This window comes from Ambystoma mexicanum, chromosome 5q (assembly GCF_040938575.1).
Source record: "Ambystoma mexicanum isolate Mex_15411 chromosome 5q, UKY_AmexF1_1, whole genome shotgun sequence".
Classification (NCBI taxonomy): Eukaryota; Metazoa; Chordata; class Amphibia; order Caudata; family Ambystomatidae; genus Ambystoma; species Ambystoma mexicanum.
In genome coordinates, this window is record NC_090933.1 from 755,326,940 (window position 1) to 755,353,295 (window position 26,356).

General features: G+C 42.5%; 1 protein-coding gene across 3 annotated transcripts in view; it reads left to right on the plus strand.

Moving 5' to 3' along the window:
- LOC138497642 (polyamine-modulated factor 1-binding protein 1-like) overlaps nucleotides 1–26,356 on the plus strand; it is a 2,990,269-nt gene that overhangs the window by 1,025,816 nt on the left and 1,938,097 nt on the right. For all 3 annotated transcript variants that reach the window (XM_069621239.1, XM_069621237.1, XM_069621238.1), the window contains one exon: nucleotides 25,600–25,842. In XM_069621239.1, the coding sequence (XP_069477340.1) occupies nucleotides 25,600–25,842 (243 nt within the window). The remainder of the gene's footprint in view (nucleotides 1–25,599; nucleotides 25,843–26,356) is intronic.

Below are 26,356 nucleotides of genomic sequence, written 5' to 3' on the forward strand. Positions count from 1 at the left end.
TGACGGGACCAAGATCTTCCGAAAATCAGACGCTCTGTCACCTTTGGTGGGTCAAAGCCGGGCTGTCAGGCCTCTAAGGCTTCTATAGCCAGGTGGATGGTTTTGGCCATCAAAGAGGCATTTGAGCGCCAGCACAAACCTTTTCCAGCGAATATGCATGCCCATGCTATCAGAGCTAAGGCCCCAGCAATCGCGGTCCAAAGACACGTGCCATGGCAGGTTATCAGCAAGGCAGCTACATGGGCTACGCCCTTTGCCTTCTGCAAGCTTTACTGCTTGGATGCCGGTTCACAGTCGGACTCAGCATTTGGTCAGGCAGTGTTAATGAACCTGTTTTCTTAGGAGGGGCAACTCTCCACCCTGGGGATATATTCAGTTGTAATCGCCTATACAGTATGGAGGAAAGGGAGCGGGACGTAGAAGTAATTAGAAGTTACTCACCATAGTGACTAACGTACTCCTAGTCCATAGTCCCCTTTCCTCCATACGTCCCACCATACTCCCCCCACCTAATAAAACTAGTGTCATTAGGCAATGTTATATTGTCGAAGTGTCACCGTGGACTGAGGAGAGGCACCGGTGGGTGGAGTCAGGGGAGCGCCCGCTCCCAAGGGCGCGCCCCTGTGCGCATCTAAATTTAAAGGGGAAGTTGATTTTTTTTTTTCTGGTGAAAAAGGTTCCGTCTCCCCTTCCTAGCAAGGGACGCCCATTCAGTATGGAGGAAAGGGGACTATGGACTAGGAGTATGTTGAGTATGTTAGTAACTACGGTGAGTAACTTATCATTTTTTCTAAAAGCTCAGAACACTACTTTGGAAAATGGCACTGCTATTAGCCAATTGACCGGCTTATCGTCACCCTGAAGGGCTCTGTTTTCAAATCGGGCAAGAATGTGTTTACCTCGTCTTGATATCAGACCCATAGAACCGTTTGGGTCCCAATCATCACACACAAGACTCTGGCTCTTGCCTAATTCACATCATCATTCTGGACTTCAGCTCCTCTTTCGCTTGTTGTTGTCTCCTATGTGTGTTGTGAAAATGTAATCCGTTTTTATTTGGAAAAGCAAAGAGGTTACACAACCTAGTGAATTATGAAATAGAAATCTCTCTGAGCAATAATGGTATAAACTGCAAACAGAAAGTTTCCCCCCACCGCACATCTCCCTTTCCAGGTTCTGTCTGTCATCAGCCTTCAGCCCTAAAAAACCCAAAGAGTATGAATGTGAAGACTGGTTGGGTGAACTGCTATGGGAATGTCTGCAGTTGTAGACTAACAGAAAGGTGGGGGTTTTATATAGTCCTCATAAAAGGGTTTCAGAATGGGTGAGAAAATATAGTGTATCCCCTGCTCTAGTTTGACCTATTGTCTGGAAGCCAAAAGCCCAATCCCTAGTCTTGAAAGCACTCTTCCAGGATAATTACACCTAGTATAGTGTCTTCAACAGTCACACAATCTTTGGCAGAAGTAGGGTCCCAGGGCCCGCTTTTATCCTCAACAGGGTCCATACTAATGGAACCCTGGATTTCACTAATCAGTGTATTGGGGATGGTACCTCCTGGGGTGGTAAATTACCTCCATTGTCATTGCATGCTTTGAGTCATCAGGGTTTTGAATGGGCAGGTGTGTCGTTCCTTCTGCCATAGGGGTGGTTGTTAGGCTTTATTGTCCGGCCTGGACAACTCTAAAAGGTATTCCCCTTTATATGGATTGGTCCCAGTAGTTTGTTCAGCCCCTCTACCTGGGTCTCATTTGTATGTTTCTTTGGGTCCAATGATAGCTTGGTCCTCGCACCCTAGTCTACATCCCAGCCCCATTTCTCTGTTTTGACCCCTTGGTATCTTGGGGATATAGTGTCCTGGTTGCACAGCCAAAATTAGTAGAATAGGTGCCCCCAACTTGCTCAGCAACCTAAATGGGATATAGTAGCCCTGCCCTCATTTCATCTACGAGTCGTAACAGTCTTGTGCCCAAATGAGACCCTCTCCTGTCTTTCTACTTCCATATCGTTCTGAATCCTGCCCACCTCTTTGATTGTTCTCCACTTTTTCTGAAACCCCCTTTGATCAAGTTAAGATTCAACCTCCTCCTGTCTTCTTTCACCATCCACCTGGGGTCATACTTAACCCCTCATTATGACTTCACCTTCCTCTCGTCTGTGATCACCTCCACACACTTCCATCAAGTAACCCCCCTGCTGTGTGTAGTAACTCCAAACCCTCTTTTTTTTAACCCTCTTTTTTCATCAGTGTTTGGTCTGCTGCTTTTATTGTCTTAAATCTTTTACGTGTATCTTCTGTTTCCACACCCATCGTTCTCTTTGACACATCTGCTTTTTTCACCCTGTCCTATCTTCCCAAGGTGCATGGCCTCCCCTGAATGGGGGCGTGATCCCCAATGCCCTCACTTTCCAATCCCCTCTTCCCCAGACTGTGGCTGTCCCCTCCCCTATCCTGCTTATCTTACACGTGCTGTCAGGAGCCAGAAATGAGACACAGACACAGGGGATTCATAGTTTAGGTGAAAAACGTATTAAAATGAAAGGGGTTTGGGAGATGCCTCTTCGTCCCTATCCTAAGAGGTGTTTCCCTACCAAAAACAAAACTAAGGGTTCGTCCAATGTAAAGATGTTCAAAGCAAATTTCTAAAAATCAACTCTAAGTTGAAAAGGAAAAATGTCTTTGGCCTTGAGTAGTGTACAAGTGTGCAAAACATAAATGTATAACTCCAACACAAAAAGTTCCAGAAGGATAAAGTTAATTAGTTACAGAGGGTGGTTCAGTTCCCCTGGATTTCTCTTCACTCTGTTTTATACTTTCAAGAATATCAGTTCTTTAGCTTTCTCTTGATCAACAACACAATTGATATAACAAAAACAACTTGGCTGTTAGTCTGTATCTTGGTAGGATACCAAGTGTGCTCTTCTGCCAGGTTTTCTCTCCCCTTTGATATATTTTAATTCAGCCTTTTGCCAGTCCTGCTGTATCCTTACCAAGACTTCTTTAGGTATATTTTACGCACTGGTCAGCTTGGCCTTGCTTGTTATGCTTCCTATCAGGACTTTCGTATATGAATACTCTTGCAGCTTGCGTTTGCCTGGTATACTCTCATACCAGGGCTTTCCTGTGTAAACACACTCGCAACTTTCAACTGCTTGGTATCCTCTCCTGCCAAGGGTGTTCTCTTATATTTGCTCTTGTGACTGAATTTACCTGGAATACTCTGCTGCCAGGGCTTTCCTCATATGTGCACCTCGCAGACTTGCAGATTTGATAGTCTCTTATTCTGTTCTGTCTTGACTCTGCCTGGTATGCTAGCCTGCCAGGACTTTCCATATAGGTATACGACATGGACTTACAAACTTGATAGTATCATACACTTAATTCAATGTTATTTGCTTTCGGTAGGGTTGCCAATATGCCCCGGTGTCCCTGCTTCCCTTGGGTGGACTCACCAGCTCTTGATGGCATGTATGGGTTCTCCTGTGGCAAATCTTTGGCGTTCCATTCCCTATCGCTGCCTCTGCTTCGTAGCGCTATGTCTCTCTCACGGCTCCCGCTCTTCCGTTTGCTGTCTCTCTGGGCTCAGGCGGTGTGGAGGCTGCCTTTCGGCACCTGCGAACGCTCTGAAGCTTCTAGCCTGCTTCTGGTATTCTTGCATTGAACCGTCCTCTGCAGTCAGCTCCTCTCAGTTCCTTCGGTGAGGTGGTTGGCCCCACGGATATCACACCAATCCTGCATTCCCTCGGTCGACACCGAGAGGACTAGAGTTCTCCAGCAAGCGCGTCTCTGTCAGCTACTCCGCCGGTTTAAATCTCCTGCCAGTTTGCTTTTTCATGCAACAATCAGAGCAGAGCTTGTGCGCTTGGCCTCAATTGAGCTTCATTACTAGCTCATTTTCTAAATCCCCGAATGTTCATATTCAACAAAAAGAAATTCAGTTCTTGATGACTTGTATGAAAAGTCTGGAAAAGTGTTGCTAGTAGTTTTGAAAGGCAAGTCAGGTTTTGATGACTTGTATACAGAGTATGGTAAAGTGTTTTAGTCCCCTTCCTAAGTGGGTGAGGGGAGGTATAACAATATTCCATTAGGGCATGGAGAATGGATGGGGTATCCTCAAAAGTAAAATAGGGATACTATGGGCCTCATTCAGAGTTGGGTGCAAAGGGATTACCGGCACCGATGCCGGTAATCCCTTTGCGCCCTATTCCGAGTTCCCTTAGCAGGTCCCTCCCTTAACGCCTGGTCTGACCAGGTGTTGTGGACGGGACCCGTTAAGGGACTTTGGAGCCAATAACGGTACCGCAATTAGCGGTACCGTTATTTGCTCCTTCCCCATTCCCATTGAGCCCTATGAGGGCTGAAATGGGAATGGGGAATGGTTTTGTCAATGGGGATTTACCGGTCCCTCCAACGCTCAGAATGGACCGGTAAGTCCCCATTGCACCAAGCTTGAGGCGTTACCGGTATGGGAGACAGCCATGTAGCTAATTGCTCCATGGCTACCACCATACTCGAATGAGGCCCTATGTCTTGTCATGTAACTCCCTTGGGGGTTGGCTCTCCCATGTGATCCTCCCTCATATAGCCGCCCCCAGGGTCAGGATCAGGTAGCGGGTGCTGTACTCTGGTCACATGGGGGGAGGTCACCGGTGGAAAAGGATTGATAACACTGATTCATCGCAGTGCCGTCCTGCCCTTTGTTGTGCTTTCATGCATCCGTCTTGCTGCTGCCTTGACCATGTTGTCACCTTCCCCCTGCCATCACAAAATGGTACCATTTTCCCCTTGCCTCCACTCATGCCCCTAACGCCTTGTATCATAGATACCACCATTTTCAAAGAAAGAGGTAGACAAAACTGTTTGACTTCACTGTCGCCACATTATGTATATGTCCAGAATGTTTGATAATAAATACCACCTCCACCAACCTCCTCTCTGTATGATGTTTCTCCTTTTCCTCTTTTTACCATTTTGCTGTCATTTACTGATTTTCCACCTCTCCTCCTTTAACCCGTCTCCTCTCCTTAACTGCTATCCATCCTTGGCACCTCCTTATTCACTACATTTACCTCTTCCACACTCCTCCTGCCCTCTGCCCATCTCTCTCAGCCTCCTTCCTCTTGCTCTCACCTTCCTTTTCCTCATGCACTACAGTTCTATCGCCAAACTCCTTCTATGAAACTTAAAAAGTCCCACTCATTGCTGTACAAATAAGCGAAAACAATGATTATTGAATACCGAACTAAATGGAATTTAAAAAAGTAAGTGAAACAATGCTTATTGAATACGGAATTAAATGGAACTTTAAAACTAAGTGAAACTAATGCTTATTGAACACTGAACCGAATGGGACCTTAAAATACAGTGAAATCAATGCCTATTGAATAACGCACAAAAGAGAACTTTTAAATTAAGCAGCATAAATGCTTATGGGACACTTAATCGAATTAAACCTTGAAATTAAGCATTCTAAGTGTTGAATGGAATAAACAAACAAGTAAAGTGAATAACTCAAATTCCCAGATTAAAACAATTACAGAAAATGGCACACGGTTTACAGAGAGTTATACGGAGTTGGGTGTGAGTAGAACATCCTCAACTGAACTTTTATGAATGAATGCAGAATGACCCAGGCACAAAGAATGGAAAAGATGTGCGACAAGTGATGGCAGAGTCAAAATGCTGATAATGTAAAGTTGCACATCAAAGCCAAAGAGGCCGAAAGTCAGGGATCCTAGTTGCCTGACCTGTGATGGGTGGACTGTTTGGTCTGACAACTGCGCCTGGACCAGTGTGCCCTAAATGTTGAAAACTCAGACATTGTGATGATGAAGTGAAAGTCTTGGGGAAGGGAATCCTGGGACTTGAGGAGCTATACTGTGTGGTTTTACGAACAAAGCCTTAATCATTTTTGTTTTGCATGGACTGTGTCGCTTGGAAGGGACCCCCGAGGATTGGTTATGAACTATATTGAGCTATACCACCTTGAACTGGAGAAAGGTAATCTTGAGACTTGTATTCGTGGAACTTTCTTATACTTGGGGAAGGGGACCTGAAAGGAAGCTGCGAGCTGCAAGAGGCTTATAACTTTACGTTGAACAAGGTTTCTTTTGATTTTGACATCCCTACACATTGGTTGACTTTAGCTGTGAGGGCAAGTATAGATTTTGGACACAGACAGACTTTTAAGTTGAACTCTTAGACTCAGACATTCCAAAGAGTTGTACAGGTAGGGAAATCCTACCTTAGCATATGGCAAGTTAGGCGTTCTACCATCCTGACTTTTGTTTTAATAAAGTATTTTATTTTGAATTTTATGTCCCTTGTCGGTGTCTTGCTTCAGGATGCCTTCACAGTACGCTGAGCATTCCACTTGAGGGATAGGAAGCTTAGCAACCACTCCCCTTCCTGGGTGGTTCACTGTAGGGAGGGGCTGTAGAAGTCTTTACCCATATGCCTGCATTAGTAAAGAGACCTGAACTCTTCCCTCTTCCATACCTCTCTTCTGTGTAGTGAAGGGGGAGCTCTTTCTAGGTATCTTTCTGCATCATGGGTGAGGACTGTGCTTCCTTTCACCCCTCTGGGGATTAACCAAAAAAGTAGTGTGGGTTCTCCATGAATTTACTCTTTGACGGATGGAAAGTACTCATATAGCGTAGTCTGGTCATACCAGTGGCCTTGCTGGCCCGAAATCAGTAAGTATTTTCCCGAATTCTAGTCCGGCAGGAGCGAGTAACTATGGAAGATATGGTCCTTCTCTTTCAGGTCTGTTGTTCAAGCCCGAGTAACCCAAGTTAAGTATAAGTTCTCTTGTGTCCTTTAGGGTAAGAGACGCTGCCCCTGGTGTTTCTCCTCATGGATCCCTGTATGACTCTCCCAAATCCGTTTCAGGATTTCCCTCTGACCAAGTAGGGAATTCTGGGAGTCGTAATGTGTGACTATTTCCTTTCTGCCATGGGCTCGTTGACTTTTCCTGAGGGTACCTCTGGTCTCCAGTGCCAGGGGCTGTCCAGGTCCATGTGACAATGACCATGCGGTTACTTGGGCACAGCCACATGTTGCAAGTGTTAACCCCGGCAGCAATCAGCTGTTCATTCTTCTGAAGTCGATGAATTGAATACAATGAAAATGGTATGATGTCAGGAGGCTACTGGTCCTGGGTCTACAGAGGACAACAGGAGACTTATTTAGATACTCTTTATTGACTTCAGAAAATCTCATAAAATTACTTTTCACAATAGTGGGGTTGGCTACCTTATCACCCACCAAAGAGACTTGATAGTTTCAACAAAGTCCAGTTCACTCCACTGGCTGGTTCTCTTGTCTTTGAGTGGGGAGTTTGGGTTTGGTGCACACTATTCCCAGATTCTCTCCACTTCTCTTGTCCTACCTGTGCACCTGGTCCTTTGCATTGCCACGCCTCGAGCTTGTTCCTCCACACACCACATGCTCCGCCACTTTAGATGTGTTTTTACCCCTGTCCCCAGGTCTCCTCTTTCTAATTCCTTCCAGCGTGGGTTTGACTCTGGTACAAACGCTTCTCACTCCCCTTCTCTGATGATCTCCGGACCTCCTCCAGCTTTTATTTGACTTCTACCTGTGTTGTGCTTGCAACCTCCTCTGATCACTTCACCTCCTCCTTCCTCTCACCTCCAACCTCCACCAACACTCTACCTCCAACCTTCTCTGATGATATCCCAACTTCCTTCATACCTTATATTAAATGCAAGGACAAATAAGAGTTTGATGCTGAGTAGACTAAAAAACAGGATATCTCAATTGGTCTCCCAAATGAAGATTATTAAAAATAAGTACTGTAGGTTTACCATCATCCCACTCAATGATTTGCATAAACGTATAGTGGTACCAACAATATTATAAGAGAATTCAACTGGCAACTAATTGAAGGATGGATTTGGAAGAAAGCTCTCAACCTTCAATCTACACTATCTGTAGCAGCTCTAAGTAAAGATTTGGGTTTGGTGTCGCTAAGTGGGTGATATTATCATAAGGTACTTTCTTTGTATCGTAAATTGTTGGTGTCCCCGTCGGATTCACTTTTCATAGACCTAAACAGGATCATGTTTAGTGGTAAATTGGGAGTGCTTAGACATTTTTAGGATTTTTGCAGACACTATATTATCAGGCAATCATCAATTTGTCTGTGCTGATGGAGAACCCTGTACTTTCGAAGAAACTCTTGTTCCAGACCGACTGGATAAGTATTATAGATGAGATGCGTAGTTACACTTTGTGCCAGAGTTTTTCAAAAGGAGACACGAAGCAAGGCGTTATTTTTAGGTATTTGTGCACATTTCCTAATGCATAGCGGAAGAACTTATTCTTAAAATTCAGGTTTCATGTTATACCATCTGCCAAGATTTTATCAGTGCGCTAATTAAGCAATGAAGACTCTAAAACCTGTCCTTTCTGCGAACCACGTGGAGTAACCCAAACTTTAAAGCACTTATTAATTGAGTGGTTTTCCTTACAGAATGTAAGACTATTGCTATTAAGGAAGTTATACACCAAACTCTGAGTGGTTGATGACGGATGATTTTTAGGACCGTCTTTCCAGCGACCATAACATTTCCCTATACATTGCAGTTTTAAAATTCTTCGGCAGGTTTGATTTGGTTTTAATTAGATGGCAATCATCAGATAATGATTTAAAGTGCACTGACACAAAGACATGCAGGAGTGGTTATGGAAAATATTTTAACTCCTAAATCCTTTTGTTTATCTAGCAGCTTGTATATGTAAAAAATATCTTTTACTGGATGCATTTTGATCTCGGGGCTGTTGATATGTTTTATATTAATATTGTGACTGTTTTCCCTTTTTATCTATGTATACTAACTTGATCCTTTATTAATATTGTAACTGTTTTTATGTATTGTATTGTGTGTGAAAGGTTGACTTGTTAATCATATCACAATAAATAATAAAAATAAAAAGCAGTCATCTGGCTCTCTCCAATTGCTGTCCCTTCGTTGATCCAACAACTCACACCCAGAGTGGTGAGCTCCTTTTGTAGTCTCTTAGCCATTCCTGTGGGCGGGAGCGGCTTCTCTAGCAATTAGTTGCAAATGATTGGGCGGGAGTGGGCTCGCTCTTCATTGACTATCCTTCATCCTTCCTATGCTTGGCCAAAGGTGGAGCTTACAGGAACTGAGGCTAGATCAGTTGGGGCAGCCATTTTGAATCTCAATCCATTACCTACCTTCTACTTTCCCGTTTGTGCACATTGTCCTTCTTTTGGATGTTTCATCCGAGTTTGATTCACCTGCTGTTTGTCCTGCTGTTTCCACTTCCTTAAATCTCACCTAATGGGTTTGGGAAGTGTGAGGGCTTAATTGCATGATTCTAGCTGGCTCCTTTCCCACCTTCCTGTGTGTTTCCTGCCCATAACCACTTTTCTTAAAGGTGCCGAGTACCTTTCCACCTGGATTAGGTTTGCCAGTTGTTTGCTTTCCTGCCTCTAGGCAGAGTCTGACTAGAATAGCCTGGAGTCTACCCACTAAGCTGCGGAATCACAATGCAGTGTAAAGGCGATAATACTCTGTATACCTCCCCAGGGCAGTCCCTGATTGCCACTGCAGTTCTAGGTCTAATTGCCAGGTGTGAAGCAAGACACAGACAACAGACTTAATGTTCAAAGTAAAATACTTTATTAAACCAAATGTCAGGATGTTAAAAGGCCTAACTAGCCCTATATTAGGTGGGGTTGCCCTACCTGAATGAAACTAAGGAAAGTTTGAGCCCAAGAGTTAAACTTAAAAGTCTATTCGCCCAAAACCTATACTTGCCCTCACAGATACATTTAACCAATGTGCAAGGATATCAAAATCAAAAGAAACTGTGTTTAACTCAAAGTTCTGAGCTTCTTCCAGCTCACAGCTTTCTTTCAGCTCCCCTTCCTCAAATATAAGAAGGTTCCACACAAAGTCTCAAGATTACCTTTCTCCAGTTCAAGGTGATACAGTTCAAAAACAACCCTCAGGGTTCCTTTCCCCAAGTTCAAGCTAATATCACAGATAGGTGTCGGGGGTTCCCTTCCCCAAGTTCAAAGCATTATCACAACTGCGTCTCGGGGTTCCCTTCCGCAAGTTCAAAGCCGTGCCTCCCCAAGTTCAAAACAGCTCAGTTTCACGGGAAAACCAAGTACACTTCCAATTCAAGTGAATACTCCTTTTGGGATTCTTCTTTCATAGTGTCTGTCTTTTCCATTTTTATAGTTCCTTGGTCTAGGCGTAGTTATCAGTCGCACGGTCCACCCAATCCACGGTCAGGCAACCAGGAACCCTAGATCTAGATTCACCCTTCTTTGCTTTCGGCGGGTTAGCCTTTTAGCTTTTTCTCAGTATGTCCATTCCCCTCTGTTAGTCACATGATTAGCTCTTGGCTTTGACAATGCAGGTTTCTCTGTACATTTGAGGGAGGGTTGCTTTTGACACAACACATTTAAATAACATATTCACTCTTTCTTCTGTAATTTCCCTAAGAAGATTTTTCAGCCTCTCTTTAATTTACTCAAGAGCCTTCTTGACCTCTGGTGGGTTAAACATGAATTGTTTGCATTTTCTTTATCTTTGGGTGATGTTAGAAACAACGACCCCAGCTCATTATTAAAGAACAGTTCATTCTCAAAAGGGTTTCCTTTAGCGGGAGGTTTTAACTGTTCTGATAGTGGTTGCAACTTAATAACCATTCACGGTTTCTGTATCTGGATGCGAACGCTTTCAGAATTGTTCTTTCATTCAGTGGCATACGCTTATGAAACACACCAGTGTTTCTGAGCACAGGGACTCATCAGTGCTTGTGTTTTCTTAAGTTCTTAGGGTCAGTTAGTTGGATAGAATTTGCGGTAAAGAGCTTTATTTTGGCATTTAACATGCATCATTAGCTTTTGTTTTGATAGGAAAGTAACATCCCTCATAGAAATAGGTCAAGTTAAGCTTTTTGATTATTTTATTTTGAATAAAACCCTTGAAACATGTCACTAACTCATCTGACTCCTTCCTCTGGTTCACCACAGTAGTTTGTTATGAGGAAGCATAGCATCATAATGGGTAGGCATTGTTTTTATAAATCTGAATGTTATAAAGGCCAAGACAAACTGTATTGCCTTGTGTATGGTGATGATAATCTTCTTGCTTCGTCAAAGCGGTATGGGCCTTTAGGACAACACATGTTAGACATTTTGACATATTGAAATTTTGCCTACCAGAACAAAACCACTCCAGGGTAGAAGAGCATCAACAAAGTGACAGGTATGAGGACGATGAAGCTTAAGTGGACACAATGATTGGATCCCTCAAGAGCATGATCCTCATTTTTGGGGATGGGTCAAGGAAAATCCATCACATTAAGAAGACACACATGTGAAATGAACATAACGGGAGTAAAGAAGAATTGATGGAAGACTCATGCACTTGTCACATAATAATTAAAATGTCCATGTAGAAAAGTCACTTGGTGACCAACATAAAGTAACTACAGCCCACTGTGCTTGCACCAGACTGTTGTTTGGGTTCTAAGACTAGTTAATGACAGTGGGAGTCAATGGGCTTCCACTATGTCTTTGTCGTAACAGTTATAGCACAAAATAGACAATAGTTATGTAGTTAAAAATTATTTATTCCTGGGTCTGAATCCCTAATGATAACTTTCTTGCCCTGCGTGTAAATAACTCCTACCCCCATAGTGTAGCACCTCCGTGCCTAGTTGGCGATGGTGTGCCACCTACAAAGGTTATGAGAATCCTTGCCCTCAACTCTCTCACTGCTTTCCTCAATCGAGATGATAGGTGCACATTTATGTGGGGGTCGGTGTATTTATTTTATTATTACCGCCTCCAGTCTGTGTCTTATAGTTAAGAAACAGTGTTTTGACCCAGTGGTCAAATTAACAAATTAAAAGAAATGTTCTATCAATAAATAAGGTAACTTTGTATTGTTTTGATAGGCCTAAAATTATGTATTTTAGTTATTCGAGCCCTCTCCTCAAATCTATGTAGGGTCTCGGAGTTGTGATCATCAACTTGACAAATCTTAAAGATAGTCAACCGGTTTCAGCGGTCATAGTATCTGGCCGCCTTCTTCAGGACGGAGAATATAGCATTCTCATTGACAATATGATTTCTTCACATGTCTCCACATCTTGGAGGGTTCTGGGAGGTGCTTCAGGTTACCCACGGGCATTTTTTGCTTGTGTCCCGGTCTCTGTTGGGTTACAAAATAGACAAAAAAGGGGGGTTGTAAGTAGGGCATATAGTAGGTATTCAGATGTAGGAACTACCATACAGGTGAGAAAATGTTACCTGTGATTACACTTTAAGCTCAATGGTCATGGCGGATACACCTGTTCTGTTAGTGGCTTCTTGCATGGACAACCTAAAAACAGAAACTTAGTATGTCTTATGTTGTACCAACTGCTATACAGTCTTATTGTCGGTACATGAATATACAGATTTTATTCTTGTTCTGATGTAATACCTGTGAGGTGAAAATCCCACGGCTCAGGACATGCGAAAGTTGGGTCTGGATGCTGAATGTTCAATTTTGTCCAGTCTTCTTCATAGTTTCTTTTAGGGTGCCTCTGTAAAGTGAAGACCAGAGCATTCACTCTTAGATCTAGAATACTAAGAGGTCACATTGCGTGTAGAAACAGACACGGGTGGAGTGCTATTACAGCTGCAACGTCTCGTGCATGTTGTACTCCCATGCGCTAGCTGTATTCGTGCTAGATCGTTATGCAAGCATAGATGCACACTACATTTTTTTTACATTTAAAAAAAAAAATACATTTTTTGGCTATGAACTCTGCAATTCGTGCATCTAGCGCTCGTTGCATGATGGATACAGCCTAATAGTGCTTGGCAGTGGCCCAATGATAGTCATTGTGGCTGACACTGTGCGTGTGAAATTGTGGATATTCCTAATGCAGTCTGTCCTAATAACGCTTAGTTAGTGCCCAATATTAGTCATGTGCTACACGAGCAGTTCGAGTGGCGTAGCAGTTGTTGTGTGCTTTGGCCATAAATACCCTGATGCATACGGGTGGCTCTTGTAGCAAATTCTAGTGTCTTACCTGCAGAACGCGAGATGTACTCTCTCATAAATACGGGCTGCTTGTGAAGCGACTGCGCTAGTGCCCGCCATCTTGGTTCTCGTATCTATGAACCGTGGCCATTCGTGGTCACGTGCGAGCACAGGACTACAAAATTCCTGCACGACCCGAGAGGAATATGATGTGCAAGCCAAAATACTCTCAGCCAATCTGAAGGAAAGGAACTACCCTAACAAAATCATAATACATGCGCGCAAAAGGGCTAGGAACATACCTAGAGAAGTTACCCACACACAACACAGAAAAAAAGAAAGGGGACCTGATGTAATTACAGCAGTCTTTAGCCACTCCCCTGTGGTCAATCTCCTCAAAAAAGAAATTAAAAAATCCTGGCATCTACTAAATGTGGACAATAACAATCTACCAGCACCACTCTTCGCCATTAAGAGAAGGAAAAACCTTAGGGACAGTCTTGTGCACACATACCAAGAAACAAAACCTCCAGAAACCAACACCCTTTGGAATACACCAAGAATGTTGGGACATGCCTCCTGTGGTAACTGCTCAGTGTGCCAACTCACGAAACGTACTACCACAGTAGACATAGGGTGGAAATACCCTTGGGAACCAAGGACATTCACAAATTGCAACACAACCAATGTGGTGTACCAAATTCTCTGTCCATGCAATATGAGATACATCGGAATGACAACAAGAACTATAAAAACTTGTATCTGTGAACATAGATCCAATATCAGAACAAAAAGATGTACTGCCCCACTAGTGGAGCGCTATATAACAAAAGGACATTCAGAAAACGAAATAGCATGGACCATTTTAGAGAAAGTGACGGTACCAAAAAGAGGAGGCAATACGGCAGCACTGCTTTTACGTAGAGAACAAATGTGGATTTTCAGGCTTCAAAGCCATAAAACCGGCCCGAATGTAGAAATCTGCTGGCAAACCTTGGCCGTGCAATGATCACCACCATCCAGTACTGAAACCATTAGCATACTAAGAGATATCTCTTTGATCTAATTCTAAGAGATCGCCACTTTGGCGCACCTTCGAGATACCCGTAGGCCGCCAATCCCAGCCTCTATCATGGAAAAATATTCTTAAATCCAGTATTCTATCATACACCCTGGACTCCACCACAACCAGCAGCACCACCCATGGTCACGTCCATATAGACTACAATAATATAACTGTCACCCACTATACTGAGATATACAAAGGCTTTTGCCCATCACAGTGCATTGCTGAAGTTCCTCTATAACTCCCATTTCACCTTGGGTACATATGCGCCTCTCCTACACAGTCCGTTAGACCTAGTATCCAAGAAGGTCTTCCCACAACCACACTGTTTTACGACTTCAATAATCTGAGACAAATGAATAATCACTGTTAGAACCATTAATAGAGTCCTTGGCCTATATACTCAAGGTGAAAGGGTGTAGGATAGAGACAACAGGAAGCTGATTGCAGGCCAAAATCGTTATTCGGTCCCTTGATTATCCTAAACGGGGAATAGTGCACCTGGTTACTTCACCAGTGCTGATTCCTCCTGTAAAGGACCCTTGTAGGGATAAGGGTAAGTTGCTCCTCTCACTACCCTTCTTCTGTGGTTCAGAGCTCGGATGTACCCACTTCTGGGGAAAACTCTTTGCCAGGGCAGGCTCTTCGCCTGGATGGTTTTTCACCTGCAAGAGATGGAGTATGAATCGCACTGTGGTTCATTTTCATCTGCTTTTATGCCACAGCGTTTTAAGATGCACCAATCCTTACATGGGTTGATCTAACGAATGCATGTTTTTTTTTGTTCGCCTTGACCCCACTTCCCTTTTCTAGCATCCTGGTTGCCATCCCATCTGTTAATTTCTTTTGCATGGAGACTGCGCCCCCCCTTCCTTGTCCCTAGGCGGCGTGGTCTCCTCATGGCTATCATCATGTTTCTCACCATCCTCCCCGCCTTCCGCTCCTCATCGGCTGTCTGGGTACTCCCAGGCGTCCCCATTGTGGTGTTTGCAGTTTGTCCCTGCCGAGTTCGTCTGAACGTCCACAGCATTCACCAGCACCCTGTTTGGAGCACTTCCCATTGTGGCTCTCCTCCAGCATGCTGCAGAGCTTTCTGCCCCGGATCCGATTCCAGGCCGTCCTGCGCAGTTCCCCTTAATGTTTCATTGGCCTTCCCCTTCTCCACATCGCTTCAGAGACCACAGGTAAGCCGTAAGGTTTATGTTGGTCTGCTGCTTATTGGAGCAGCATTATCCTCCATGACCCCCTGGTAAACCCGATCCTCACACATCCCCTCACAAACCCCATGTTGATCGAACAGGGAATCAGAATGGGAGAGGTAGTCTGCCTTGACCTGAAAAGAAGCCAGGCTATGTAAATTCAGGAAGGAGTGTGGCTGCGGAGCCAGAAACCACAGCAGGACCTGTTGATTGGACTCTCTGTTAACAGACAACCACGGCACGGCAGAGTGGTCCATTAATAATGTGAAGTGGTGGCCCAATAGATAGTACCTCAGGGATTCGACAGCCCGATTGATTGCCAAACACTCTTTCTCTACCGTGGAATATCAGATCTCATGTAGGAGAAACTTCCGGCTGAAAAAGCATATGGGCCTGTGATCCTCTTCAATGTCCTGCAACAAGACCGTGCCAAGACCAAACCCTGCAGCATCCGTCTGCAGAAAGAAGGGATGGTCAAATTTAGGACATTGTAAAATAGGGCTCTTGGTGATGACATCCTTGGTGTTCTTGATGGCTTTCTGAGCCGGCATGTCCCATGATAGATCCCCCTTATATGTGGATTTGAGGGCTTTTGTTAGAGGTGTAGCAATCATGGACAATGGGGGTATGCATCTCTGGTGGTATACTATAAAGCCCAGGAATCCTGATATCCCTTTTACTTTTTAGAAAAGGTATCTTATGGATTGCTTTGGTTTTCATTGACCTCATTCGGATCTCACCATGGCACACGGTGTACTCTAGGTATCTTGTTTGTGTTGTACCCAGCAGTGTTTTCTTTGGGATCATCGTAAGCCTGGTCTTCCCCACACTGTTGACAACCAGTATCAAGTTCCTCAGGTGCTCTTCCCAGGTTCTGCGGAATACGACAATGTCGTCCAGATATGAAGTTGTACATTTCTTATGTGGGTGCAACACAGAGTCTATCAACTGTTGAAATGTTGCTGGAGCTCCATGGAGGCCGAATGGGAGTAACGGGAATAAAAAGTCTTAACTGCGATTTACAAAAAACGGGTCTCTTAAGAAATAATCAATCCAATACATAAAATGTGCATTTATTGAAACATATTAACTCTGATAAACAGGCTTAAATAGTGAGAAAATTTACAATAAATCAAAATACTTCCATGTAGTTAACACATACCTAATATTGTCAACTACAAGCCCACCAGCGGCAAGCAACTCGGTAATTACACAATATCCTAATGAAGCAATTATGAATGAATTAAAAATATTTATATCATGTACAGCAGATGCACAGTAAGAGATTCAAACATCATAAAATACCCTACTTTGTCAACAACAAATGGAAATTGAGCATATAATGCTCTGCTGTCAATGGTAGATAAATCAGCAAAATTTGTATATTCTGCAATTAACCCAACCCCATGTGTTTCTTTCCTAACTGCTACTAATTCTGGATATTCTTCAACCAAATAATTGTGATGGTAGACTCCATTGTAATAATTTACTAATGGAGACAAAACACATAAAAACAATGTAAAACAGGGTAAAAATGACCATGCGTTCAAACATCCCCTTCCCTTTGAGTTTCTGTAACGGCCAAATCCTCACAATTCAACTTATTGAAACAAATTAAGTATTCCTCGTTGAAGTGAATCTCTAAAATTTGAAGTGATAAAAATCTCATTAGAATAGCATCTCTGAATGGTATCTTGCACTTAAAACTAACAAGGGACACTATCTGTACCCGAATATGTTTGTGAAGTTGCATCCAACCTCTCACGGAACTTCAGGAGGCTGGTTTTGAACGTTCCCACGTGTGAGAGAAACAAAAAGGCTGTATTTTAAACCTGATGCGAAATAATGTGAACTCCATGACATCACATAACGTCTTGTGTCGCATGGTGTAATTCTGAACGAGTTCTGCTCATCTATGTGCTAGCGAGTTGTAAAAAGAACCAACATGGGATTAATATAAACCCCATTATTAATTCTGAAGGATGAATTTTTGTTTTTTATGTGACAAAACCATAAAAAGTCCATGGGCTATTAAGAGTGAAACAATAGAAACCAGTAAATATATTATGTCCTACTATCTTAGTCTAAGAAGCATTATGCCATTCCATATTTTCGTTGGTAAGAAAAATGAATTTCTGTTCAAGATTGAAGAGCTTCTTATTGTTGCTGTCCTGGTAGTTCGAATTAATGTTCTTAAGAATGACCCAGTGGGTTTCTTGGAAGGTAGGAGACTATCATGTAGTGCTTGACCAGGGGTGGGTTTACGATTCCATTATTAATAAAGCTCTTATGTTCAATAATCGTGGTGTTGTATTTTCTGTTAGTTTTACCATATAGCGCAACCCATATGGAGACGTGATCATATCTATTACAATCATGCTGTTATAATCAGTAAAATCTGTTATGGTATGTGTTTTTGGAAGGCCAATATCAATGGTTTTAGTCATTGCTGTATGTGTACATACCACACAGGTCCCAAAATGAACCACAAAGGGATCCATGCCCCAAAGCGTGGTTAAAGTAGGGCTTCCTGATTTATTTTTGGGTCTGATATCATTTCTCATAATGATTTGATGGATATCTATACTTTTTGTTAAAAGCAAACCTGCATCCATTTCTCAGACATGTCCTTAACATGATATATAGTTAAGTTGTGTTTCTCTGGGTCCAAGACGTGTATCGCATAACTTTTCTGTAGGCTTCTTCTTCCAGTCCTAATCTCTCCAAAATGGCCCTTTTTATATCGACGTAAGGTGTATCCCTGGTGGGGTTTTCAGCCTGGCCAGCCGCCTGTATAGGTCCTGTGAGTAGCGGCACCAGATATTAACCCCATCTTTCCAGCAGCCATTGGGTGTTGCCGGCAGTCCGCTCAAAGTTAGTCAAGAAAAACCCAGAATCGTCTCCTTGCTGGTATTTCTGTAGAACAGACAAGGATGCCACAGGATGTACTCAGGTGGAGGCAACCATGTTCGATAGTTGCAGCAGAGATTCTTGTTTTTTCTCTTGGACTGTGGTTTGTTGATTTCCATGTACTTGTATCGCTTGTTGAAATGTTTGTCAGCCTGAGCCTGCTTCAACTGCTGGAGCCCATCGATCGTACCTTCGGTAAACCCTCCAAGGGGCTTCTCTATCCCACCTCTGACACCACTTTGTAGGATAGAGACAAGAACAAGCTGATTTGAGGTCGAAACTCTTTATTAGGTCTCTTGATTATCCTAAACTGGAAATGTAAAACTTGGTTACTTCACCAGCACCGATATCTCCTAGAAAAGGACCCTTTTAGGGATAAGGGTGAGTTGCTCCTCTCGCTATCCTTTTTCTATGGTTTGCAGCTCTGATATGCCCACTCTAGGAGGCTCTTCACCAGTACACCCTTCCAACTACAAGAGATGAAGTACGAATCGCACATTGGTTCATTTTCGTCTGCTTTCTTTTTTTTTTTTTTATTAGTTTAGCCGATTACTCAACTATATTTTTATAAAAAAGCAAGGGAGAAATAATTAGTTATATCAATCATACACAATCATATAGTTTAAAACATAATAATTATAATACATAGTCATCATGAATCAGAACATTTCAAGAACGAGATAAAAAGGATTACATATCGGAATTTCCAGATTTGTCAACACAAATGTTTGCCACTAGTTATATCCATTCGATACACATGTCAAACACTGCATACAGAAAGTTCACAACTGCAATGCATATTGACATCCGATTAGCATTCAGAAACATATTCCACCTATCATCATTATTCAAGGTTCTAAGATGACCACATACTTTGTACAAATGCCTATGTCTAATATTGGTTAAAGCAACACACTCCATAAAAATATGTCATAGGGTTTCTTTGTTTGACTGATTTTCACAAAATCTACAAAATTTTAGTTCTAGCCCGATTTGTTTCCTGGTGGCCAACACTGCTTTGGTTGGCCAAAGGTTTAACCTAAATCTCATAAAGGTAGATCTTAGCGCCACTGAGGAATGTAAAAGAAGATAGGATTCAAAAATACCCTGTTTATCGGTACAAATATTATTACCACAATCTTTATACCCATGACATTTTACTTCTGTGGAAATCCAGTCCATCAAGTATAACTTTTTCTTGGCCGTATCTGGATTTTCCAACAGGGTGGCTAGATCAATATCGGCCTTTATCATAATGTCAAGAATAGTATTACGCCAAGCAATTACCATCCTTTGTTGTGAGGTTAATAAATAAGATGACAGAGACCAAAGTAGCTTAGTTGTCTTTTTAGCTATAATACACTGCCTAAACAGGGCACACTGCCTCCATTGGAATATGCTGTTTGGTGAATTAAGGCCCAATTCATAACATAAACGTGCCATAGGTACACATTGCAGTAGATTTAGAATAGATCTCCAATATTTGCCTTCGATTTTTCCAAAATTTAGATGTTTCACACTTAGCCATGCTTCCAGGCCATACAAAATGATAGGAGTTGTTTTGGCTTTATAATACTCAATGGCAGCTTTTAATGAAAACTTACCATATTTGTAGATTATCATTTCGGTCTGTGAAATGGCCGTGCTTAATTTGGATTTCATGGACAATAAATGTATTTTATCCAAGTGTTGGTTGTCAAATTGCATGCCTAGGTATGTGTATGTATCAACTATCTCTAGTTCTTTGTTCTGAAAGACCCATCTCATTGTTGATCTTTTAGACTGTTGTGCATTGCATAGCATGATTTTTGATTTGTTAATGTTTACCACAATTGATTTAAGTCCATATAGCTTGACAATGCTAGTAGTAAATTATTTAACCCACTCAGTGTCTTGGCCATAAGAACTAAATCATCTGCATAGAGGAGCCCACTTATCCGCTCCCCCATGCCGTGTTGGCGGATCTGATATCACATCTTTAAATGCATCCGGCATATCTAACAAGAAGAAGTTAAATAATGCTGCAGCGGGAATATATCCCTGCCTTAAACCTCTTGTCGTACCAATGGCTCTGGACAGCAATCCCTGTCTATTCAGTCTAACTTGTAAAGATGTTTCAGTATGGAGATTTTGTATTATGTCCACAATAGTATTCAGACACTTTTCTTTTCGCAATTCGTTTATAAAAATGTGTCTCGACACCTAGTCAAATGCTGCATTAAAATCAATGAATGCAAGATACAATGGCCGTTTTGTCTCATGGTGGAGTTGCTTAATGGCGTATGTAGTAGCTAAATTTACAGATGTTCCCATGCCAGCTATGAATACAGTTTGGTGAGGATCACATTTGTTAAATTTTAAAGTCCATGCATTGAAATCTCTTGGAACAAAACATGCAAATACTTTCTCTGCCACATCCAGCAGGGAAATCGGTCTGTAATTTGCTGGTTTAGCTCAATCCCCCTTCTTAAAAATGGGGATTGCTATAGCTTGTCTCCATGCTTTAGGTACCGCTCTCTTTATTATTACTGTATGAAATATATTTGCTAAAATTTTGGCCCACATCTGAGGATTTAACTTCAACGAGTGAATACTCAAACCATTTGACCAGGTGCCCTTGAACTACTAGATTTCTTTATGAAGCCTTCTATATCATCACCTGTTATATGAATCAACCATGGTAATCCTAAAATGGGTTTAGATTCAATAACTGGCCAAATATTGTTATCATACATCCCTGAAAAGTACTGTACCCACTAGTCTTCAGTTACACCATTAATCTGGTTGAACATGCCTACGGATGAAGTAGCTTGGCTAATCATGGACCAAATCATGGCAGTGTTTCTAGATGTAATCGCTCTGAGGAAATGTTCTCCATCTAGTTGGTATCTAGAGGCCTGGCGATTTTGTGACTAATTTCTATAGGCATATTTGGCTGCAAGTAGCACTGCTTCTGTCTCAGCTGCTGGTACAGTCCAGATGTTTGCTTTATCCGTCATAATTGCACTTTATTTTCGTTTTGTTCATGGTCAAAACAATGCCTTTTCTGAACCAGGTGTCGATTCGTGCTATTCAAAGGCATATTAGAAGGAAGAAAGATTAGATCATATGCTAACTTAGAGTTTTCTGAATAGTTGTTATCAAGTAATATGCTCAATTGAGTCGGAGAGTGCTCATTCCACTTAGGGCGAGTGGCAGTATTATTGGTCTGGAGATGGAGAGAATACTTATCTCTCCTATTCGATACAGTTTTTGCTGTTCAGTTCTAATGAAGCACCAAAATACTATGGTCACTATTTACACGCTGGACAACTTCAAATTTATCCGCTAAACTGTATAGTTCATGATCTATATACACATAGTCAATAATACTAGACATGGAACCTCTGGACCACGTCACATGTGGAGGTACATCACCAGGTAGGGAACCATTTGCCATATAAAGGCCTCACTCTTTCATAAGTGTACCCCTCAGGATTTGCAGTTCGTGTTGAAGGGTCTAAACAATGAAGATTTAAATCACCAGTGATTATGGTGTTCGTAATGGACTAATCAGATAAAATGGCAAGTTTTGTAGATCACAAAAAAATCACTGATCAGTTACGGCCATCGGATTTCGGTACAAATTAATTTCCAGCTATACGAGAGATTTGAACCAGTTGCTTAAAATTGTTAGGCACTGCCCTCTCTTTGACTGTGAAACCCGCACTCATTTTCACTGCTACCAAGAGCCCTGCAGTTGGGTGGCCATGAGAAGCCTGCATGGCACCAAGGCAAGCGATATCATGATCATCCCATGAAGGTTTATTTATCAGCCAAGTTTCTTGCAGTTCATTGATATGATCTAAATTTGGGTTTAATAGATGACGATGACCCCGCGAGTTCCAACTTGCCAGTTTGATTGAGAACCCGCGGATTATATAATTATTCTGGCATTGTAGACTATTTAAACTTAGTTATTCCTTCATGGAGGATGGAATCAATGATGTGGCTTTTTGGCACAGACACCCACATGATGTTGCATCATTCTTTATATCAACCTTGTCAGCCTCTTTAACATCTTGCAAAATAAGAAATCCTCTATCATATAAATCAAATTTAGCCAACCAAATTGTATTGAGTACTACTCCAGAGGGGATCCATAGTCTAACCGTGGTAGGGTCATATAGATCCAAAAATTCCACTTGGGCTGTGTCCCCAGACGTAATATCTCAGCACATTTTCAAAAATGCTCAATATAGTAGAGTGACAAAGGGTAAATTGATCCTGCTTGTAAGGACATATCTGCATCCACCACCCTCTCTGATTTCCTTTCTTCATTCTTCTTGCGCCTTCTTCTCATCACCCACTAATGAGTTAGACGGCACCTTTTTATTTATGTCCGGTTCAGAAATCTTTGGCTTGATTGCTACCCGGTCATTCTCTTTATCATGACTACCTTGAGCAACGTTCAGTGCGGTTACAAGCTCATCCAAAGGATGGTAGGGAGGTAAACTATGTCCCGGTTTAGGATTCATTTCCCTTTCATTCCTTAGATTTTTGTATTTGTTGACCACTGCACGACAGGTGTTTTGCTTTTGATTTTGAGAAGCAATAATTTTCATTGCAAATTGCTTGGATGATGGTTGTGCTTTTGCAACTACGTTTTTCATATTTTTGGTTTTCTTACCCTGGATTTTGGGCAGACATTTGTCAATTTTTATGACCTGTGGTTGAACACCACCTTTCTCAGGGAGAAAAATATCATATGACACAGAACCGGGTATCAGTTTGATCATTTGTTTTGCCCCCAAGATGTTCTTAATCGGCAGAGGTGTTTATAAGAGCGGAGCTAATGACCTCATCAAAGCAAGGGAGACCTAATGTGGGCAGCGTTTTCAAACCCATAGGCTCTTGATTCAAGTTAGGAGGTGCCCCCTCCGTCTGAGTCGCGTTTTCCACCCGTATCTGTTTTTTTGCTAGTATAGTCTTCAGTCCTGGCCATCCATTCCATTATTTGATTTATCTGTATAGCCTGGTTATCTAACTTTATATTAAGTGATTCAAAAACTTGACTTAGACTAACAATTGCAGTATTTATCTCTGATATGGTGATCTCTATCAGCGGCTGGGAAAGAGGAGCCGTCCTAACCACTGGCCGGGCCATGGGTCTTCGTGGAGTCGGAGGCACTAAAGAGAAGGAAACATTTTGGGACCGTGATTGTTGTGACTCAGACAAAGGAGGGGAGCATGGTAAATTATCTGCAGTTGCCTCATTTGAAAAGCTTGCATTTTGGGAAATTCCAACACACGAGGATTGGCCCAAGTCAATGATAGACCAGTCCTTTGAGGTAGATGAACTAGGAGTTTCCTCAATTATTCTTATGGGTGAATTTTGTGTATCATCCTTATGAAATAGTGCCTCCTGTCGTCTGGAGGTCTCCTCATAGCTGCTGCCATATTTCTCGCCAGGATCGGCACCTCATCAGCTGTCTGGTCGCTCCTAGGCATACCCATTGCGGTCTGTGGGGTTGTCCCTGCTGAGGTCGTCCGAATGTCTTCCATCATTTTCAGCACCCTGTTAGAGCATTTCTGTCAAGCCAATACACCAGCACATTGCAGTGTTTTCTGCCCCAGACCAGACTCTGTGCCATTCCGCGCAGCTCCCCTCCCTCTTTCATCGGCGGTCCCATTCACCACATAGCTCCAGAAGCTGCAGGTAAGCCGTGAAGTTTGTCTGTCTGCGGCATATCTGATGGGCATTATTGTCCATGAACCCCGTTACTCCCCATCCTCACAGAAGGACAGAAAGTCTTACATAGATTGGTAGCTATTACTTCAATCTCGAACAATTCTGGTACAACATTTAATTCAAAACTGCACAAGGCATGTACATTGCCAATCAAGGCTGTCTGTGGAGTTCCATGGTTGGTGGTTGGGACATACCACAGCAGTATTCACCACTCACCATTACAGGCCCTACCCAGACACTATCCCATAGCAAGTGGTTTGCCTTAGTAGTTGTTGATGATAGTCATTTCCCTAAAGTAAAGTTTCTGGGGAAGATGAGCACAAGTAAACAAATGGCTTTTCTAAAACATGTTTTAGTAGAGAGGCTGTTCCCACCAAGTTGATGACTGAGAATGGGACAAGTTTACTGAAATGCACAATATTATTAAAAGACGGGACGGTGCACTCCACAACTCTGCACTGTTCCTCCCACATTCCCTGGGGATGGTAGAACTTAGATCCACACAAACACTCGCAGTAGATTCAGGAAATGCCCTAGGGCAGAGTGATCCCTGTTTGAAACGCATGTGCAGAAAGCCTAACCATAGAATTCCGCGTTGGTCGCAGCGTAAATGTAAACAAAAGTGAAGAGAGTTTACACGGTAAAGCCAGTTGTCCAGGGCAGAGAAGGTTAAAAAAACAAAGCACCCCCATTACAAGGGTAAAGCCCTCATTATTGAAGGTGGGGGTCTCGGTATCGGTCAGCCAGCGTACCCAGTGTTTTCTAAATATAGCAGACGTATGCGGATGAAGGACCTTTTTAGTTGGGCTGTCAAGAGGGAGGATGCGCGTGTCTGGAATGTATAAAGGCAAATGATTCAAGTCGGTCTGTTCCTGAAGAGGAGGGAGATCTGTTTTACAGAAAACAGTGTATGCAAAAGCGAGTCAAAACAAGTGACTGAATAACGGGAATTTGAGGAATAGAAACTGACGCTCACCTATGACATTCTTTTATAAACTCTTCTACAGTTCCACGTGCATGTGTCTGCAGTGCTGAGCTCTGTTAGCAGTAAATGCATTCATAGTGTGTATATCTCGTGCTTAGCACCGGGACGGGAGTGCCAAGAACATGGCATGCACGTTCTCTGTAGTACAGGGGTTAATGAAGGGAGATGTTTTATCTCGTAAACCTTAGGATTGCTACACGTACTTGCTATAAATAGATTCTGAGAGAATTCTGATGAACGCATCTCAAACAGGGGCGCCGATGAGGACAAGAACCTGTTTGGAACCTGTATTCAATGAGTAATTTGACACCAGTTCCCTCTGAGTGTTTCAACATTACAACGGGCAGCTTTGTATGTTCATGTGTTTTTTCACAGAAGTTAGCAAGTCTCCGCAGGTTTCAGCCACACCTGCAGGAGGAGGAGGACTGATTTGCCGTGCAGAAGGTCAGGCCTACTGATGCACGCTTTTCCGCAATACAGGGTGGGCCACTGGTGTAGTAGCGACCCACTACTGGCAGTCGAGGCCATACTCCTCTTGCAGAGCGTGCACCATTAAGACGTCGGTTGATGTTTTAAAGTTGAGCTGTGCATGTTCCTTAAATGAAAGACTGCTAATTATGATGCAAGTGTTTCAGCTTTATCTAATGTACTGTACATGTTTCAGATTGAGAGTAAACGGAAGCTGATCGATCAGTTGCAGTCTGATCTGGAGCTCACCAAACAATCTCATTCCGCTGACCTGGAAAGATGGAATCAAAAAGCATCGCTTCTGCAAAAGGAACTGGACTCTGCTGCCACCGAGCTTCAGGAGAATCTTGCCAAGATGCAGGACCACAAAAAAGACTGCGCCAACACGAGGAATGCCCTAGAAAAAGCCGAATCTCTTCATCAAGAGGCTTTAAGCAAGGTATGTATTCCACTGCCACTAAGATGGCTCCCAGCGCTACATTGATGCACACTCGGAGATTCGAGACTGCAACACCCGTTTCATTCTCTGCAGGCAAATGAACCTTGTGCTTCTTTTCAAGGAAACCAAGATGGATTATTCCAACACTTGTAAATGTTTCACGTGTATGTTGAAACGCAGAATCACTAGGCAAGCTTTGATGTTGCCCACAAAACATAACCAAAGTGTAGTGTGGTCTTATTCACTTTTTTTAAAGTGTACCTTGCATATATCTCAGCATTGTCAGTTTACTAATTCATTGCCTCTCAGATGTGTACAGAGCTTTTACCTTTGTAGGCCTTTTTTAATTGAAATAACCCTTCGTCTTTGAAATATTAACTATTAACAACTATATAAGCACAAACAGCAAGACATATCATATAGAAGTGGGAAGACGAGCCTGTGTGTATCGAGTAAAGGTAGACTGTGAGTGAATGCATGCGTTTCATTTCTAGTGCTGTGTGACTTGTTTGAA